Below are 19,922 nucleotides of genomic sequence, written 5' to 3'. Positions count from 1 at the left end.
ACTCCGGGAGGCTCGGGGCTGTGCCAAACGGTGGGCTGGTGCCGGGGACCGATGCCGCGAGTCCGGCTTTGCTCCGTGCCCCTGCAGCGGTCCGGGGTTCGTCATGCCTCGCTGACGCTGCAGCATCCCAGAGGGAAGGTAAAACAGGAACATGGTGCCAGGGAAAGGGCTTTAGCTTTTCAGTGCACACAAATTGCATTTTTCCCTTCAAGACGAGCGGTAGGTGCGGGGAGCGTGCTGGTATTAAGCAACCGCAGTTCTAATTTTGCCTCTCCAGATGGCTGCGTGTGATTCTCCCGGTGCTTTTTGATCTGCATGTTCGCTAGTGGGGAGATGAAATAGTGGGTCTGTATTTTAAGGCTGGTGATGGAGAGCTGAGATCGATTCTGCCTCACGTTTACATGATTCATTCCGCAGGTTCTGTATAAAGTAGCGAGCCTTAACATCTCGCTAATTAAAGGCAACGAGAGCGCATGACTGTGCCCGGGGTTGGTGCGCCCGCGTGGAATGTGCTCAAAACTGCCGATGAGTGGGGACGATGGGTGTCTCACTTGGTGTGTCTGCTGGGGTGGGGGACTCTGCCGTGACATTTGCTTTCTCCTCACCTCTCAATCTTTCTTTGCAGGTGAGGCGTTGGCTTGTAAAAACGCAATTTCTTGCGGTAGCTGTTAGTGAGGCTTGGGAAGGAGGCCCGGGCTACACAAACACTGGGTCGTAAAGGTGGTCTTGGGCAATGGCGTGAAGTCGGGGTTCAGCTGCTAATTCTGCTCCTGAATTTGTGGTCCTTTGTTGCTTTGGGCCTCGGTTCTTTTCTGTTAGGTAGGGATAATGGTGCTTCTGCCCTCGCGTGCAAAAATGTGCGCTCTTGGATGGGAGATTTTGCTTCTGCTCTGTCGGACGTGTAAAATGGATGGTTTGGGGTAGAATTGTTCGTAATGTACCGGTAGGTATGTTTTACCCTAATGGGAACTTCATAAAGGAGATTATGCTTTAAAAAAGCAGAAAATGCTATTTTTTACCATGGAAGCTGATCGTCTTTTTTTGTACAATTCATGCTTTGATTTTCATGCATTAACTCTCTCTCTCTCTTTCTCTTTCTTTCTTTGTTTCCCTACAGACCTTTGTAGTACTAAACAGAGGGAAAACACTCTTCCGATTTAGTGCCACACCTGCCTTGTACATTTTAAGTCCTTTTAACCTGTTTAGAAGAATAGCTATTAAAATTTTGATACATTCATATCCTTTTTATTACTGAGTTATTTTTGCCTTTGTATATTCGTTGAAAAATCTCCTACCTATTGTATTATTGCCCAATTCCGATAGTGTCTGTGAATCGTGGTTCTGCACCTGGTGAAGTTGGATTGGCCTCAGAGCAATCACAAAAACATGCTTTTTTGAATGAAAAAGCGTGGTCCTTTGGACGTATACAGCCATGTAAAGTTTTTGTTCATTTTCCCTGCTAAATTGTACCTGTCTGTGTCTGTCCTTCCATCAGCACACAGACAAGTTTTGGAACAGATACAATTTAAGGTTATGCTTCACATGCAGAGGAGTTGAGCTTTAACCAGCTGCTAAAATGGTTAAAGAGAATTAGTAGCTGGAGAAGGAGCCAGAGATACCTTATATGTAATTAGACGCTGACTAATTTCTTGCTCTTTTGGCATCACTCAAACTTCCTTCTACTGGCAAGGCTATTCCAAAATGTTCCACTGCAGGGCTTCAGACAGCTCTGATAGCTTCGGAAACATCGTCTGCATGTGTTATTAGGAGAGGGGAAAACAAAAGTAGTAGTATATTGGATGAGCTGCTTTGCCCTGTTTATTTATTTATTTTTAGAAAGCGACTCTAAAACAGAAACACGTTCGTTTGTTGTTTTAGAGGCTTCTGTATCCTTAGTTCCTGCATCTCGGATGAAGAAAAAGCTTTTCCATCTCTCCAAAGTCAACTTGGGGTCTGAGGCCGGGGCCGTTTTCTTTGGCTTGAGTGTTATTTCACGTAGACTTTCCTCCCCTCTGGACGTGCTGGGAGCAGCGGAGGGATGCACGGCTGTCAGGCTGAGACTGAGGTGCTGGCAGTGGATCTTGGGCCTTGATCTAAGATCCGTTCGAGTCTGCTTAGACAGTTTTGGAAGTCAAACAGCTTTGGATCTGGCTCTGGATTTCACCATTCTGCTAATAATTCAGTAGTTAAAATCCACTGAAACTTCTAATTCTGAAATTGTGCTGTCCCTGCAACGCTCCTCGATCCGTTAGTCCAGCGCCTTCCGTCCGCAAATGTGACTCAAGATCCTGAGAGATGTTTGGAGAGATTTGTAACACGTTCTCCAAGCTAAACCCTAGGTGTCCCTGGGTTGCAACGCTGCTTTCCCGTTGGATGCATTAGCAGACAATGTATTTTGGTGTTACTGAATAGCTGGAATTATCTGGGGAGGCATTTTCATTAAGGCATGTGATTTTTGAATTGCTAAGACATGCCAGAAAATACAAAATAAATTGAATGGTGATGCAAAAATACTACTTATATATAGTCGGCCCGGTCTTATTTCCCATGACTGCTGGAAGCACCTTGGCTCTTACTTGCAGTCCACAGAGAATAGAGTGGAAATTGTTGAATTTGATGGCAGCGCAGCGGTCCCTGGGGAGCTGTAAGCTGATGTAGAGAGCCACGCTAGTGTCCCTTTGATCCTTGACTTTGTTCTACAGTATTTAGCATGATCATAATGTGCACTATTTTGACCAACTGTGTATTCATGACTTTTAGTAACCCACCTGAATGGTCGAAGAATGTGGAGTAAGTAATGCTTCTTGTCTTTAAGAATCTCACAGAATGTTGTTTTTCTTCCTTTGAGAAATCCGTTCCTGCTCACGTTTCGGTTCGCATGAATACGAGTCCTCTTTTATATCCACTTCGTTTAGCCAGAAGTGTTTGTAATTCATTTTTTTTCATGACTAAAATAACATTTCTACAAACTTCTCAGTGCGGCTCTCTCTCTTCCCCGTAACAGGTATACATTCACTGGCATTTATACATTTGAATCACTTGTGAAAATTATTGCAAGAGGTTTCTGTATAGATGGCTTTACTTTCCTCCGTGATCCATGGAACTGGCTAGATTTCAGTGTGATCATGATGGCGTAAGTTGTGTTTTCAGATTATTTCAGGTGTTTGTGACGTACGGGAGGGGAGGAGACCTTAGGAGGAGGGTGGGTGTGTAAGGAAAAAACAAATCAAGGAAAGCTCAAGTGAATCCCTGAAAGATTTCTTTCTTGATTCTCAAAAGAAAGCTTTAGCCTGATACAGAGTCACAGATCTCAAATGCAGCCCCACGGAGTTGCTACTGCAAAAAATGTGGTTTTCTGAAAATGGCTTTTATTAATACAAGACTTTCTAATAGCGCCTAGCTTTTTAGATTGCTCCCGTGCCAGAGTGGCAGCTTGTTCTGTCACGCACAGGACTAGGAGCCAGAGATCTTCAAATTCTAGTCGCTGCCACTCCTTCCCCCCTTGGGCTTGCATGTTAACATTTCCCGGGCTGCGACCTGAGGTTGACCAGTTACGAACCCATTTCCGATGAAGGCGCAGCGTCAGGAAAGGAGACACTTTCTTTTCCTTCCTCATTCTTTTCTTTTGTGCCAGATCAGCTTACATGGGTCTGATAATGAGGATTCATGGGGATGTCTGAATCACAGCTGAACCAGGAGATGCACGCTAGCTTTCTGGTTTTTTCCTTATTGGCCGGCGTTGATCATTGCTTAGGCTTAGTACCGCTGATGGAAACCAGGTGTATGTCACGGGTAGTCTGAGTCGCCGGTGGAAGAGATCCTTTCTTTTCCCTTTGATATTTGGTTTTTGAATATTGCACGTGTGCATGTCTGGGCCCCTGCGGTCAACAACGGCTGATGAAAACTCAGAGACTCAGCAGTCTAATTTCCAAGGCACTTTAATTTAATTGTATAAAATGCCTTTTTTGGCTGGATTCTGCACCCAAGGCTGTTGATTTTCTGAGTTTCTGCTCTTTTTCTACCTGCCTTTTAGTTGTGTATTTAAATTCTGTGCAAAGAGTTGGACATTGTACACAAAAGGCAAATAACCAGTCGCTCACTGACAGCTCAGTTTTACTTCAGAATAGACGGGGATCTGCTGTGCACAGCGTAAACGCCTGCCCGGGGGAGGCTCCCGGTTCTGTGCACACAGATCGGATTCAGCCTGTGAATCGGTTATTTCCTTTGTTTCTTGATAAATTAACAAGGAGCCGCATGCCAGCTTTACAAGGCCCAATGCACTGGTTTTAACTAAATGTGCTAAACCTCTGGCTGATCTGACTGTAACCTCCTCATTTCCAGGGAGGTTGCCTGTAGACTTAAATACAATCCTTTTTTGTGTCGAGGGCTAGAGCGAGCCTGTGCGTTACTTAAACCCCACTGAGAGGGTTTAAGTTTTAGGAAGCACTTGAGGCCTTTCTGCACCAGAAAATCTCGAATATTGTGCATTTCTTTGTTTTTTCATACCACGTTTCTCCCCAGGCAGCACAGAGGAAATATTCTGTTCTTAGTTGTGGTAAAATATAACTCTGCTAACCTTGTGCTAAGCCTCTTACCCTCTGTGTACCTCAGGTTTATCCCCTTATAAAATGGGGATAATCGTACCTACCTGAGCTCACAAACAGGTAGTAAAGCTAAAGGATTAAAATGAAGGGTGCTAATTGGAGCAAAAGATGATCATGCTTTATTAAAAACATGAAGCGAATATACCTGAAACCACGGAGCCGAGGTGATGTCACCAAGTCTCCTCGCATATTTGACAGTTTTACAATTACCCCTGTAAGAGAGAGCATCAAATTTTCAAGTCCTCTATAGGCGAGAATGCAAGTATCTAACCACGCACCTGGACAAGCTGGTTGCAGTGTGGAGAGACTTAAACTGTGTTTTGGCTCTGAAATTTTCTCTCTCTCTCTCTTTTAAATGCCAATTCTAAAGCATTTTAAATTACGAGCTGTTTCCTACAAACAGACAGCTATATGAAAAGGAAGGTGACCCCAATGGTGCCATTAACTCTGGTTTAATTCTGCAGGTATATAACAGAGTTTGTAAACCTAGGCAATGTTTCAGCTCTGCGCACTTTCAGGGTTCTGAGAGCTTTGAAAACTATTTCTGTAATTCCAGGTAAGGCGGCCTCCGGTTGGTGTTAGCTGTTGGGTACAGGCCCCTGTGAGTGATGTATTGCTTTGTCTGTAGTTGTTGTTTTATTTTGGTGTGTGTATTGTCATTGTGTTTTTTGTGTGTGACCTCCCTCATTGCAGATATGTCACAGAGTTTGTGGACCTTGGGAATGTCTCAGCATTGAGAACTTTCAGAGTTCTCCGAGCTTTGAAAACTATCTCTGTTATTCCAGGTGAGAACCATTAAGCATTAAAGGCTGGTCTTGCGTGTATCTCTCTTCCATATCTCCCCCCTCCCGTCCCGCATTGCTTGTTTCTCAGAAATGGCACTGGGATATTTTTGATGGGCTTTGCAGTCTGTATAAACTGAGTAGTTTGAAATTGAAGCTTCTGGGCCATCAAATTATGGGATGAACAGTCTGTTGTTCCGCACTTCTTTGTCCCTGTGTACACATGTGGCTATCCGATCTCTGACATGAAAGCCAGGCCTAAAGTTTAGTTCCAGATGAATAAAGGATCAGGCACTCCCTTCCTCCTCAGGCTGAACGGTTTCTTGCTCAGCAAGTCAACCCATTTAGAAATAAGTCTGTAAAGCAAGTGAGCAAAACCCAACCAAGACTAAAACCTCTCTGTGTGAGGCTACTTCAGTTACTTGGAGTCAGACGGGATCTGGGGCAGGTTGTCTTCTAGGCAATGACAATAAGCTTGCCTCCCCATCTTCAGAATGGGTCGGTGCTCCTGTCTTTGGCATAGACTAAGCTGGGCGGAGCGCTGGCACTACCAGCCCTTGCATTTGTATGTCGTAGTGGAACCCGTTGTCAGCGATTAATGCAATAGCGTGTGGCCCAAAGCGCTGACTTTACCTTCAGTAAGCCAGAAGTCCGAATTCATAGACCTGCCCATTTCACGTGCCAGCCCCGGAGCTGGACTTGGCAGGACCGTCACTTGCAAAGCTACTTCTAGACTCTTAACCATCTGGGTGTCAAAGAGTAAGCAATGGCCCTTCCTTTATTGTCAGAGACCATGGAGGCGTTATGGACTGAGAATATGATTCTGATCCTGAAGTCTTGTATAGAAAAGTCTCGTGCAGGTGGTTTCTCAAAAGTATCCCTAATTTTAAGGTCAAGCTCAAGACTCAGTTTTCATAGGCACTGAAGCATCTGTAGTTTTCCAGTTTTCAGGTGCTTGACCTGTCTCAAGGTAGGCACCCTAAATAATCACTTGATGAGTTTTGGTCTTCTCGTTGCGTTTTGTTTCCTAACGCATTAACTGATAATGCTTCTTTTGCTTTCTCAGGCTACACTTGCATATACGTGTGCCAGAAAAGAGGCTATGGAACTGTAGGGGCCCTTCTCTTTTGTCCCCATTCCAGACTGCTAAACCCATCAGATGCACATGGCTGTTGTGCATGACGTTCTTAAGCGGCGCCTGCTTTCCTTGCACCAAATGAGAGTATGCTAGAATAATGTCCGTTCTTAGCCTTCCTTCAAGTTTGGCAGCGCACATACAAAGAGCGAACGATACTTGGTAATCGCTGTTAGCAGTGCACTAGACGGATCTGAAGGGCAGTTGCAAATTCTGTCAGCCTGCTACAGGTCTTAACCGGCTTGCTCCGAGAAAAGCATCGATGTTAAAACGAGTTTCGTATGTGTTTTGCTTTCATGATCATAGCAAAGTGAAGATGGTGCAACTCTAACGAGCTGGTTACTAACCGCGTGACAGCATGCCTTGTCTGCTGTGGAAAGGAGCAGAACCGTTCCGTTTTGTATCATTCTCTCCGTACCACCCAAAAGGAATGGGGGTTTGCCTTTTATTTCAAATGACAGCAAGGGGGGTGGATCCGAGCCCGCCTAAGTTCAGTGCAGCCATACTTTTTACTGAAGGGGCGATTTGCTGGACACTCGTTAAAGGGGTGATTTGCTGGACACCGAGGGGATCCCGTTCGGGTCTTGGGCCCGCTGGACGCTCCCCTGGCTGCAGCTGTAAATGGCAAAACTCTGGTTGGTCGCGTCAGGCAGGCTCTGGGTAGCAGAGCCCCAGCTGTGGCCCTGCAGCACGCAGGTAAAGCGCCCCGCTCGGCTTTGTGACTGACAACAGGAGGACTGTAAAGCGTTTGTGTAATTAGCCTTTTGGATTATTTAATATGAACCTAGGCATAGAGTGCTCTTTATGGGTTTTAGTGCTATCATGTCTCAGGGCAGAAGTGATTTTTTAGAATACACTTAATTTTAAAATATAAAGGGGTTCCCCTGCTACTTCAGCGCCTGTAATGGAATGGAAATTATAGCGCTGCGGTGAGCTAATGAGAAAATTGTCTTGCTGTTACGATGAGCGCTAACTACATCTTCTGTCAATAATTGGAATTGTCCTCGGTGTGTGTTTTAGACAAGATAAAAATGGGAAATATTACCAGAATATTACATGCCACAGGACAGAATTCCGTGCAGGTAGAGGGTTGGTATAGATCTGCGTGACGGGAACTGACTGCGGCACCTGTGACCTGAAGTATCAGAATATTGCTTTCATCTTATGGGTTGCTAGACCACATTAAACCCCGTGGTGGTCTAAAGCTTTTGAGTTATTGGTATTTGAACTGACTAATGCCACCAGTCTGCGTGCACGGCCAGCCGGGGGCACGCCTACGTTAGAGAGGACCCCCGGGTGAGCTGGGTCTGCGGTACACGAAGGCTGGAAGTCGTTGAAGGTGTATTTCTCCTGCGACTGGACTGGGAGCGCTCTTGCTGCCATTTTATCACCTTGGTTCAAAACCCATTCTCCTTAAACGCCTATGAGAGAGCAACACACAAACCAGAAACACAAGCGCTGGCGTGAATGGCTGCATGCGCAGAGGGGGGCGTATCGGGGCGGTGGAGACCAGCATGCAAGCGGGGGTTGTGACGGCTGTTTGTCTGCCAGAACTAACAGCAAACAACTGCTTTGTGCTGGAGTAGGGCTTTGGCATTGATGAAAAGGTTTGAAGGTTGAAGTAAAAGACATTTTTAAAAATTGTTCCTCCGTAAGAGGAATCTTTTTACTTATGTGTTTTTGCATCTTTATGTTTCTGATATGGATCCAACCTCGGTTGGTGTAGAAAGGTTTCTTACCCGAGGTTTATTGCAGAATGCTCACGTGGCCTCAGCCAGAGGCTTGGATCTGACTAGCCCTGAATTCACCTGCATCTGGGTTTTCTGGGGTTTATTTTTTTCCCCCTCCTTCTTCCCTTCAGCCTCCTTCACTACCCATTTATAAATGCAAGAGCATCCTACTTACATAGAAAGAAAGGCTCAGTAAAGGGCCCTAGTACTGCATTGTTCCTGCATCCTAAATTCTTGCTTGTTAGATCTGTCTCCTGAAAGCATTAGTGCTGCACTCCTCCCCCAGTCCATGGGCCGTTCCTCTTCCAGACCAGGCTGGTTTGGAAGTCAGGCAAGATTCTTGGCTTATGCCTGAGCTTTGTTTTATTGAGCCTTGCCTATTAACGATCCGGACGGCCTTGGTAAAACCCAAAGGGGCAGCACTCTGGGTGAAATCCTGCCCTACCCGTAACACAACCCATGATCTGAATGCTCCCGCAAGGAAGGGGGAAGTGCTGAAGCAGTTAAGCAGTAGAAACTTAAGATGTAGACAGTTCGAAAGGTATTTGATCTTTGTAAGTTTTCGTAGTTTGTGCCAATAAGCCAGGCTTAAACACCACTAAGCGTGTCCGTGGAGAGGTTTGTAACAGCGTATCTTAATTCAACGCCTCTGTTTAGACAAACCCTGCTTTCGTGGCAGTGACTCCCGAGTACGCCTTGCCTCCCCTGCTGCAAGGCTCAGATACTCCCAGCGAGGAACGCTGGTATTCTGTTCTGTTCTAACTACTGCTAGTTCACCTTCGAAACCGGTGAGCTTGGTTCATTCATCACCTTTATCGTACTCGGTGGAAAGACCCGAACGCGAGCGGTGGCTCCCGGGAACCCGGCCATTTTATAGCAGCCGTCTTTTGCCACCATATAGCGGTCGTAAGGTACTGTATGTGTTTGAGTTTTCAATGTCTCTTCATTCTACAGGAGTGATTTCTAGTCTTGTTTTCTTCTCTGCAGGCTTGAAGACCATTGTGGGGGCCCTAATTCAGTCTGTGAAGAAGCTGTCAGATGTAATGATCTTGACAGTATTCTGTCTCAGTGTCTTTGCTCTGATCGGGTTGCAGCTGTTTATGGGCAATTTAAGGAACAAGTGTGTGATATGGCCGATTAACGTGAATGAGACGCTCCTGGATAACGGCTCCAGGGGCTTTGACTGGGAGGAGTACACCAACAATATGTGTAGGTATTTCTGCAGTGATACTCGCTAAAACCTTCTTACTTGGCTTAATGCTGCTGGCCAGGATTTCGGACATGGCTCGTAATGCAGCGTGTCCAGCTTTGCCGTAAAACCCCCCTGCTCGGATATTGTTCGGTTTTTAGAAACCTGGCCTTGTTAAGGTGTCTCTAGTTGGGTTCATCCTTTAGAAGGTCTCGGCTGTGCTCTTTTCGCTATTTTGTCAAAAATGCATTTTTTTCCTGTTTTGGTTCCGCTTCAAAGCTGTTTAAATACGGTAAATGGGAAGTAACTCTAGCCATTTAAATCCCTGGGCTGAACATCAGGTCCTTCACTTAGTTTTGCCGAGTTCTTCAGAGAACGCACGTGAAGTCGTCGGTACCCGTCTCTGCTTTGCAGCATCCTGCCACGCAGGCAGCCTTTCAGAGCTGTAAATGATGGTGCGGATGATCAGGGAACCAGCCTCCAAGATTTTGTAACTGAATTTCTTCCTCCCTTCTCACTCTGAACTTCTCTGCTGTGCAGTCAGCTAGGTTTAAATCTGTATTCAAAATGCTATACTGACTTCCAGAAAGGTGTTTAAACTTGGGCACAGTTAGTGGGGCTGATGTTATTTAAAGCTGAGTTAGTTTACTGATAAACGTACCGGTAGGGGATCTAGAGGGCTCTTAAGCAAAGGTTTTTATAGTGCTGTAGTATGTTAAATCCTCTAACTCCATATGTGAGTGCACGTAATCTTTTCTTTTTCATCTTCTTCAGCAAATTTTTACATAATTCCTGGCGCCCCTGATCCGTTGCTCTGTGGTAACAGCTCAGATGCAGGGTGAGTGTTGAGCTTTATTAAAAGCGGAGACTCTAATTACCATTGATGTTGGTTAATGACGGCAAAACCTTTGGAATATTTCCTGTTGATTCCTTTCTTGGTTCTGGTGTTATTTCACATGTAAAAGGTTTCACATTTCTTAATGTAATTATTAATCCATTGTTACCGTTTGACTGCTGTAACGTAAGCTGACATTGTTCGTGTCATCTCAGGAGGCAGGTACGTCTAATGGTGATTACCAGTGGCACTTTTTCCCTCTGAATCCAGTCATAAGAATCATCAGAGAAGTAGGGGATGGAGGTTCAGAAAGGGCAGCTTTCCATGTGCTGTTGCTTCCAACTGTTTTTTCACCCAGTCCTTCACCTCTGAAGACGTTTACGGCAAAAGCCAGTCCTTTTGGCTCACGTTGGGTGAAAAGCCTCGCGTTGCCGCGTCTTGTTTCGATAGGACAAAGATAACAGGGCTCTCCTGCAATCCTGTCTGTCAGTCTCCCTGTCTGCCAGTCTTACCTGACACGAAAAGCAGAACGCATGCCATTTGTTACGAGACTTGTGAAAACCTCCGTAAGCGCGGACAACGTGCATGTTGTCAGCTTGCTCTATCCCTTTTACTGCCTTGGTGCCCTGACCTGGCTCTCGTCTTCTTCGCAGTCAATGTCCAGAGGGTTACACGTGCATGAAGGCAGGACGGAACCCCAACTATGGCTACACGAGCTTTGATACTTTCAGCTGGGCTTTTCTGGCTTTATTTCGCCTTATGACTCAGGACTTTTGGGAAAACTTGTATCAATTAGTAAGTAAACGCTTTGCTTCAGCATTAATACAAGCTGAGAATCTGGGGACAATATAGGAAAGGAAATCGTGACAAGCTTTATTTTATTCCTCCTGTCTGAAAGACTAGCTACAAGCGAAGCTGCCAATGAGATGCTGTGTTGCGGAGGAAGGGGGCTTCACCTGTAAGCGGGTGTTGTACTTCTAAGTCCAGAAGGGACGGAGGGTCCTCAGCGTGCGTACAGCTGAACTGTGAATTAGTTCTGGAAGAACCTGACTGCCTGCCGCAGAAGATCGTGAGCAGTTCTGCTCACAGAGGGTGCTCAGGTGCTTTTGGAGGGCAGAGTGTTTCCTTGTAACCTGAGGATGGTTTGGGGACCTTGCTGAAATGGCTTTTCTTCCATTTTGTTTTGTTTTAAGGGAGTCTAAGCATTGAGTTTCGCACTGTACTTCTGAATCGTTTTCAGTTTGCATCCGTTGGATGTTCCCTCAAGAGAAGAGGGATGTCACCTTCTGTGTTTATGGCTGACGGAGGTGCAGTGTCTTAGTGCTTTGCAGCGGAAGTGCTGAGATGTTAAATATTCAGCACCGCTGTATTTTCTTAGAAGCATTCGGGTCAAGAAACTTGGGATCGGTTCACGTGTCGGGTGTCACCCTGAAATTGCTTTCCCCATTCCTTCTCTCTTCCCTCTACCGTTCTTTTCTACTTCCAGACCTTACGAGCAGCAGGAAAAACCTACATGATCTTCTTTGTCTTGGTGATCTTTGTGGGATCGTTCTATCTGGTTAATCTGATTTTGGCTGTGGTAGCTATGGCTTACGAAGAGCAGAACCAGGCCACGCTGGAGGAGGCAGAGCAGAAGGAGGCGGAATTTAAGGCCATGTTAGAACAGTTGAAAAAGCAGCAGGAGGAAGCACAGGTGAGTGCTTTGATTGTATATTTTTGATGCATTTACATACTTTAAGATTGATTTGCCTGTTATCACAGAGCAGTGATGTATAATCAAAACACGCAGCAGTACCACGGCTGGCTTGCCCTGGCGTCACGTCCTCTGGTGGCTGGGGTTGACATTGTGCGCAATCCCTTTCCCGCTGCTGCTGGTTTTTCCTGAATTATGTGCAAGCTTGCTGTGTTTATCTTGTACTGGAAAACTCCCTTCTATTAAGGAAATTTTAAATGTTCCCAGAGTTCCTAGTTAAGTGTGGGACTCTCTTTTCAAGACAGACAAGTACATCTTTATTGGTCCTTTATTCAATGCTTATAAACAAAGCTGAGAGACTGTGAGAGATTTTACTACCTGCAAAAGCAGACTATAAAAGCTTTTACAAGTTCTGGTTCCAAGTTTCTTCCAGGAGAAGGAATAAGCATCTCAGTCCTGCCTCAGAGGCTTGTATTGACGTGCATTAAGCCACAGTCTTTCTTAAAGCAGAAAACTGAGTATGAATCGTGGTAAGATCTGATCTATTTTTCCCTTCTCTTGCCTACACCCTCAGGCTGCTGCTATGGTCACTTCGGCAGGGACAGTCTCTGAAGATGCTGTGGAAGATGATGGTGGGGGGAGGATGTCTCGGAGCTCTTCGGAGATTTCCAAACTCAGTTCCAAGAGTGCCAAGGAGCGTCAAAACAGGAGGAAAAAACGAAAGGACAAGGAACTGTCAGAAGGAGATGAGAAGTGTGACAATGAAAAGGTGTTCAAGTCTGAATCTGAGGATGGCATGAGGAGGAAAGCATTCAGGCTACCAGATAACAGGCTAGGAAGGAAATTTTCCATCATGAACCAGGTAGTTTTCATTTCCTTCGCTAATGTTTGTGCTTGTTTGCAGTCAGGATAATATTCTAGTTTAGATCCTCATTAGCATGTCAAAGGAATCTGCCCACCGTCTTGAACTTGCCGCGGATCAGGAGGACACTTATGGCCCAAGTTTACAGCCCTTGCACACACTTACCCTGGCATAAATTGTTCCTGAGAGCACTGAATCTAACCAGATAACTTCTTCACCGGCGTAGCTCGGCCAGCCAAGAGCAAACAACTCTTAAAGTGTAGCCAGCGACTAAGTGGCGATGGTTTGTGTAGACCTGGAGAGGGAGCGAAACCACTTTAGCAGCACTTGATGGCACCGCAGTGCTTTGTTTCCATACTATTCACGCTGTTGTCATTCTTTCTTTTCTCCCTCCTAGTCTCTCCTGAGTATCCCAGGCTCCCCTTTTCTCTCCCGACACAATAGCAAGAGCAGCATCTTCAGCTACAAGGGGCGATTTCGTGACCCAGGTTCAGAGAACGAGTTTGCCGATGACGAGCACAGCACAGTGGAGGAAAGCGAAGGCAGGAGAGACTCCCTCTTCATCCCCATCCGCGGTCGCGATCGAAGGAGCAGCTACAGCGGCTACAGCGGCTACAGCCAAGGCAGCCGCTCCTCGCGGATTTTCCCCAACCTCCGCCGAAACGTGAAGAGGAACAGCACGGTGGATTGTAACGGCGTGGTGTCCCTCATCGGTGGCCCGCCTTCCAGCATGCCTGGGGGACGCCTTCTGCCTGAGGTGAAAATAGATAAGGCAGCTACCGATGACAGTGTAAGGAAGGCAATGGGTAGATAGCACAGGCATGGCGGTCTGTCCTCTCCTCCTCTCCCGTATGCCGCCCTTCGAGTGAACCAGACTCCTGCTGGAATGAGAGTCGGTCTGTCTGGCCGCAGACGATAAAGTCTGTATTGGATCAAACGCCCTGCGCCTCAACTTCCCCTTTCTTTCCTTCTCAAGTCAATGACCCGCCTCCTCCTCCTCCTGGCTTCCTGGGAAAAAAAGGCTTGGAATTGAGTCCTTACTTAAAGGACTAATGATAGTATGTCGGGGCAATTCATAAGGAGCTGTTTAAAGCCTGGGAGTGGGGAAACCAGCCCAAGTTTGTTGCAGATGTTGTCCACTATAAGACAAAATATTTGGGAATATAAAGGGAAATACAAACAATCTTTTAGCCCTCACTAAACTTTGCAAGGGAAGCTGTTAGTAAAATAAGGATTTTTAAAAATTATTTTTTTAAATTTTTCAATTTTCCTTGACTGTGACTTTTTGTAATTAGTTGATTGAATTGGTATCGAGTAACCTTTTTAGTGGATCAGCATTTCCGAATGCAGGAGAGAAACAAAGCTCAAACACTAGAATATTAGTAGGGCGTAAAAGAATCTGGGTAAGATTGAAACAACTTCCTTTGAGAGATACCTAAATCAGTCGTTTCTGAGAAAAGTCCGGTTACTGTGCCTGTAAATTCCAAGCTATTTTTTTTTAAAGTTATTTCAATTCTTGCAACCTGTTTGACCTTAATTAGTTGTGTTAAGCATCAGTTGCTACCTGGCTTTTTTCTTCCCTTGTTAGCATGTTAATACAATGTTTTGCTTCAGTGTTTAACTCTCTTTCTAACGCAGCATGAATGGGGTAGGAATAGTAATCTGCATGACGCATGTGTGAAAGAGAAAGTGTTACTTAGCAGTTATTTTGCTAACTCTGTATGTAGAGAGAGTTCAACAGGCAACAAGCTATTAACTGTCATGGTGGGAGAGCCGCCTGGGCTGGCAGAGGCCTTGGCTCGCGAGCAGGTAGCAGCAAATACCTGTAATGAGGAAAAAAACCCAGCTGCCTGTTAGTACGCGAGATTGTCTGTGCCTAAACAGGGACTGGCATTTGCAGAGCAATCTTAGGAGGGAAGCTGTGAGGTGCCTTTAGCAGTGCAAGCTCTTTGACTTACGGGGAGCAAGGTGATCCTTCGCAAGGGTGAAATCGAGACGTGGTTTCATGTCCGTGTTGTGTTAGAAAATCAGCTTCGGAGTGGGCTGGAGTGGGAGAAACCCCTGTTAGTTCTCGGACAGCGATGTGGCCAAGCTTCTTTTATCCTAATTTTCAGGTGCAGATTTTGAAATAAATGTTGATACTGCCAAGTGCTTAGTTCCTAAACCTCATTCATTTGTGTGGCTCAAAGGGGGCTGGGGTGGAGTTCACGCTCTGACCAGATGTGTTGTAAAGTGGCTGGTTAGAAGAGTCACTGCCCGTCTGTGCTGTTTGATAGTAGTACAGAGTATAAACTCCTGTGTACTACAGCAGTCTGCGTTAGAAGTGTTCTCTAAAATATAGTCCTTAATTTGTCTAAGGCTGCAAAGTACTGGTACTAGTAGAAATGAGGGCTTGAGTTCTGGTTTGGCCACTCACGTAATACGGGAAAGCGAGAAGGATGGCAGGGGCAAGGATGGTTTTCTCCCTTGGGCGTACGTGCCATATTTCTAGGCTGATAGCATGTAAAATACTGGGAAGATTAAGGGTTTGTATTAATCATCATATGAATTTTGCAGGGTACTACTGAAATCGAAATTAGAAAGAAACCCGGTGGGTCTCTCTTGGTCTCGATGGATCAGGTGAATGCGTCCTATGGAAGAAAGGATCGAACCAACAGTGTAATGACAGGGTTGACCAATACCCTTGTTGAGGGTAGGTATGGCTCGAAGGTGGGCCTTTGGTATTTTCCAGTATGTATGTATCGATTGCCCTCTCGTGGTGTGTTGTAGGAAGACAGAGGACCTATCCGTAGCTCTTCACATGTGCCCTGGGCTCCCTGTGCTGGAGCCGTGCTGGCTTGGCTGTCCCTCTGCACGGCCAGAGGTGTGGCCGGCCACAAAACAGGTACGGACACACGTGTCCGCTCAGTTTGTCCGAGAGGATGCCGAATGGTAACGTTAAAACTTCATGAGATGGCTTCGTAGTGCCTTGGGGCATTAGCGCGATAGCTGGTCTGTAAGGGAGCAGGGTGAGGGGCGTAGCGGGCGGGCACAGGCTCTGGTCAGGCCCCGACTGCGTGGGCAAGCGCTGCACAGCAGAGATCAGTTCTGAGCCTCGGGTACCTGACAGAGGATGCCGGGCCCTTCAGACATACAGAATTTAGCTGTCCCTGCTTTTGAGTACATATTCATGCATTGGTTTTGCCTAAATCTGCTTCTTTTGAGTCATTATTGGTACAGAAGTATTTGTTAGGCTTTATTTTACTCGGTTTTGCATCTAAATTACATAGATACAGAGGTAAAGGCAACGAAGAGTTGTAATTTTACAATAATGAATAGTCAGTGTTGGAGATTATAGGGGTAGGACAATGTCTGATTCAGGCGTTCGGTCTTTGCCATCTCCCAAGGACCGGAGGGACCCTCCTTTGCTTATAGTCCACGGGAGAAAAAGATCTGGGCTACGCTAAGAGCTGAAATGTGAGAGCTGTCAGAAGAGAAAGGGACTTCTACATGACGGAAATTCTGAAACGGACAGCACGCGGAGATGAGATTTCCAAATATGTTATGCAGGAGCCAGCGAGAATTCATGAACAGCAGCCGTATGAGGTTGATGATCTCAAATTCCTGCTGTCTCCTGCAATAAAATTGTATGAAAACTAAATATACTTAGAAACAGAGCAAGGTTCTGTTGCTGCTTCCCTCCTGCGCAAACGCCTACAGGCTACAGTGCTACGGTCCTCTTTTTTAACTTTAGAAATTCCAAGGCAACTAAATACTAAGCAACCAGAGAACCAATGAGAAAGAGAGAGCAGTGGTCCTTTCCCTACCCCTCAAAAAATAAAACTTTGGCACGAACAGCTGTATAGCCTGAATGGGACCATTGCAAATCAAAGAATAGAGGGGGGGAACTCCTGTTTTTTTCCCACCCCCACTTGAAATAAGCCAGTTTAAAAAAAAAAGGACGCAGCATCATGTTTGATTTCTGTAGATGGATGTGGTTTGTCTTAATCAGGTTATTCCTGTTTAAAATCCTTTGCAGCATTATGTCATATATTTCCTCTTTTAGACCATGTCTGCATTCAGCACAGAATTCATTTAAGCTATTTAAAAACTGGCAGTGAAGACAGTTTAGAATCTGTAACTCTGATTTAAACCATTTTACCTTGATCAGTTCTGAGTTAAACACATCCCTTCATTTAAAACAATGTGGATTGAATCGCGAGATCCACACGGGGCTGTTGCACAGGTTTAGAACTGTGCTTCCCGGTAACCTCGTGCAGGTGTGAGGTAACTCCTGTGTAGGCACAAAGGAGAAGCCAGTGAAGCTCAGCGCAAAGACTGACTTGGCTCGTCTGTCGTGGCGATCTGTGGTTGGCCATGGCATCACAAGGTTCATGGCTGAGTGACTCTCTGTCTTAAGCTACCGCCAAGCATCCTGGAGCTCTTCTGGTTTGAGCGTAGTATGTACATAGGGCAAAACATATCTTTGGCCCCAGAATATTGAATTGTGCAATCAGGGAGACACAAGAGAGGTTCAGGACGGGGAAAATCAGAGAGTATTGTAGCTGTGCGAGGCCTCAGACAGATCCAGCAGCCTCAGAGGTGAAGACTGAACTCGTGCTGTTTTGTTTTGTAACCGTAGAGCTGGAAGAGTCCCAGAGGAAGTGTCCCCCTTGCTGGTACAAATTTGCCAACACGTTCTTGATCTGGGAGTGCCACCCCTACTGGATCAAGCTGAAGGAGATAGTGAACTTAATTGTCATGGATCCTTTCGTTGACTTGGCCATCACCATCTGTATTGTGCTGAACACTTTGTTCATGGCAATGGAGCACCATCCTATGACCCCGGAGTTTGAACATGTGCTCTCCGTAGGAAATCTGGTAAGACGCTATTGGTAAATATTCCTGACAGATCTGCTCCTGCTGGATAAATTGCTGGTTATTGTAGACTTAGACCGAAGGAACTGCTGCTCCAGACTCTAGATGACACCGAGAGGCATGAGCTTGCCCTCACGGCAGTCTGTGGCAGCTCAGAGATGTTTGCGAAGGGTGCGCTTTTCTTGTCACAATTTTTTACTGCTTAAAAATCCATCTGTTAGTTCCTGGTACGCCCGAGGGGGTCAGTGATACCTGTGCTGCGTCAGGGGAGAAGAGGCTATTGCAGACAAGCACATGGATTACACAGGCCGCATGTCTGAGTTGGCGTGACAAATTGCATTGTTTGATATTTACCCTGAAGATCAGAAAAAGAACTAAAGCGACATTTTGCCTGTTTTTTGCCTGTCTCCCTCTTTACCGCTGCAGGTTTTCACTGGAATTTTCACAGCAGAAATGTTCCTGAAGCTCATTGCCATGGATCCCTACTATTATTTCCAAGAAGGCTGGAACATCTTTGATGGATTTATTGTCTCCCTCAGTTTAATGGAACTGAGTCTAGCAGATGTGGAAGGACTTTCTGTGCTGCGATCTTTCCGATTGGTATTCCGTATTCCACTTCTTTTTGAATGTTACTATCGTGGAGCTACTAGAAATCTTTTTACATAAGGCAAAACCCACTCTTTTTGTTTGTTTGGTTTGGTTTGGGGAGGACAGAGATGGAATGGTGTCGTTTTTGTTGTCTCTTCTTAATTCACAACTGCTGTTTATGAGAGCTGAGCGACAGCGCGTAGGCAGTGAAGGATGGCCTGGGAGGTGTCTCGGTGTAGAGTGCTTAGTGGGGGTGGGGGTGGACCATTTTAGAATGTGCCTCTTACTTCACGTGGTCAAATTTGGAAGGTTGTATGTTACAGTATGATAAAAGTCCTGAATGCCTACAGCCTTCGTGTGCTTTAACTTGTGCTGTCAGTGGTTAAGCTTTTGAAAATTAAATTATGAAAGCCTCAAGGTTAAATTTTTGGGCACAGAGAACCACAACTGAGGTCAGATTTTCCAAGGAGCACAGTACTCAGAAGCTCCTGCTTATACCAGCTTCAGAAAGTCTGTCTCCAGATGAGATTCTCTGGAAATTAATCTTTGATTGTGTGTTCTGGATATGCCAGGAAGACAAGTCCCTTTTTCCAGAGGAAGATGAGAAGCATTCAGGAAAGAAAAAGTAAATTTTTGTGACGCACACCCTTCAAATAAATCTCCTGACTCCCTTGACATTGCGAAGTTGCAAAGCAAGATAGAGGCTCCGTACTTTTCCTTTGTAAAGGGAGGTCACTGTGCAGGGGATAAATAACTACAAAATATAGGAGGCCAAACCCAAGGAGAAGTAAAGTATTCTGCACTCCCACTGACTTCAGTAGCAGAACCATGGGCTTATGTTTATGTAAAATACAAGACGGTCGATGTTTAGAACGTTCTACCTGATTTCCGTCATTGTTTAAGATGGAATTAAGTTAAGTGTCGTTTTTCTGTTTTGTTTTTTGGTTGTTTTTTTTTTTTTTTTTGTAGTTGAGAGTCTTCAAACTGGCCAAGTCCTGGCCTACTCTGAACATGCTGATAAAAATCATCGGTAACTCAGTGGGTGCTTTGGGGAACTTGACCTTGGTGCTAGCCATCATCGTGTTCATCTTTGCTGTGGTGGGCATGCAGCTCTTCGGCAAAAGCTACAAGGAGTGTGTCTGCAAGATCAATCCGGAGTGTGAGCTACCCCGCTGGCACATGCACGATTTCTTCCACTCCTTCCTTATTGTCTTCCGTGTGTTGTGTGGGGAATGGATTGAGACCATGTGGGATTGTATGGAAGTGGCAGGACAGGCCATGTGCTTGATTGTCTTCATGATGGTCATGGTCATCGGAAATTTAGTGGTCAGTAAATGGTTACTGATGGTCTTTACTGGTTAACTCTGGGTGGGGTAGAACATGGGGAGACCACAGGACTAGGGAGTAACGATCTGTGCATATCTTGCGGTCCTTCGTGGCCTTTGACATATGAACGGTCCTGTTGACTTTGGTAGCACAGTATTAAGGGTGTGCTTTGCTTGATAACGACCGTTGCCTACGAGTAAAGCATCGAAGCGCTTTGTAACAAAAGCTGGAGGTACAAAGACCTTGGTCAAAGGGGACAGATCCACACCTTGCCTGAGGGGGTAAAAGAAGCTCAGAAGAACCAAAACCTGGCTCTTCAAA

At 45.6% G+C, this 19,922-nt stretch overlaps 1 protein-coding gene across 4 annotated transcripts in view; it reads left to right on the top strand.

The window, feature by feature from the left end:
- SCN8A (sodium voltage-gated channel alpha subunit 8) overlaps window positions 1–19,922 on the top strand; it is a 56,578-nt gene that overhangs the window by 17,852 nt on the left and 18,804 nt on the right. The window contains exons 3-16 of one of the 4 annotated variants that reach the window (XM_064474218.1): window positions 1,118–1,236; window positions 2,701–2,790; window positions 3,005–3,133; window positions 5,298–5,389; window positions 9,239–9,460; window positions 10,215–10,278; window positions 10,929–11,070; window positions 11,762–11,968; window positions 12,543–12,830; window positions 13,228–13,587; window positions 15,387–15,522; window positions 17,452–17,690; window positions 18,114–18,287; window positions 19,245–19,601. In XM_064474218.1, coding sequence (XP_064330288.1) covers window positions 1,118–1,236; window positions 2,701–2,790; window positions 3,005–3,133; window positions 5,298–5,389; window positions 9,239–9,460; window positions 10,215–10,278; window positions 10,929–11,070; window positions 11,762–11,968; window positions 12,543–12,830; window positions 13,228–13,587; window positions 15,387–15,522; window positions 17,452–17,690; window positions 18,114–18,287; window positions 19,245–19,601 — 2,619 coding nt within the window. Of the gene's footprint in view, window positions 1–1,117; window positions 1,237–2,681; window positions 2,791–3,004; window positions 3,134–5,068; window positions 5,161–5,297; window positions 5,390–9,238; window positions 9,461–10,214; window positions 10,279–10,928; window positions 11,071–11,761; window positions 11,969–12,542; window positions 12,831–13,227; window positions 13,588–15,386; window positions 15,523–17,451; window positions 17,691–18,113; window positions 18,288–19,244; window positions 19,602–19,922 lie in introns of those variants that run through there. The other 3 variants (XM_064474215.1, XM_064474216.1, XM_064474217.1) reach the window with 3 other exon arrangements.

This window comes from Phalacrocorax carbo, chromosome 27 (genome assembly GCF_963921805.1).
Source record: "Phalacrocorax carbo chromosome 27, bPhaCar2.1, whole genome shotgun sequence".
Lineage (NCBI taxonomy): Eukaryota > Metazoa > Chordata > Aves > Suliformes > Phalacrocoracidae > Phalacrocorax > Phalacrocorax carbo.
This window is presented reverse-complemented; position numbering and strand designations above follow the sequence as displayed.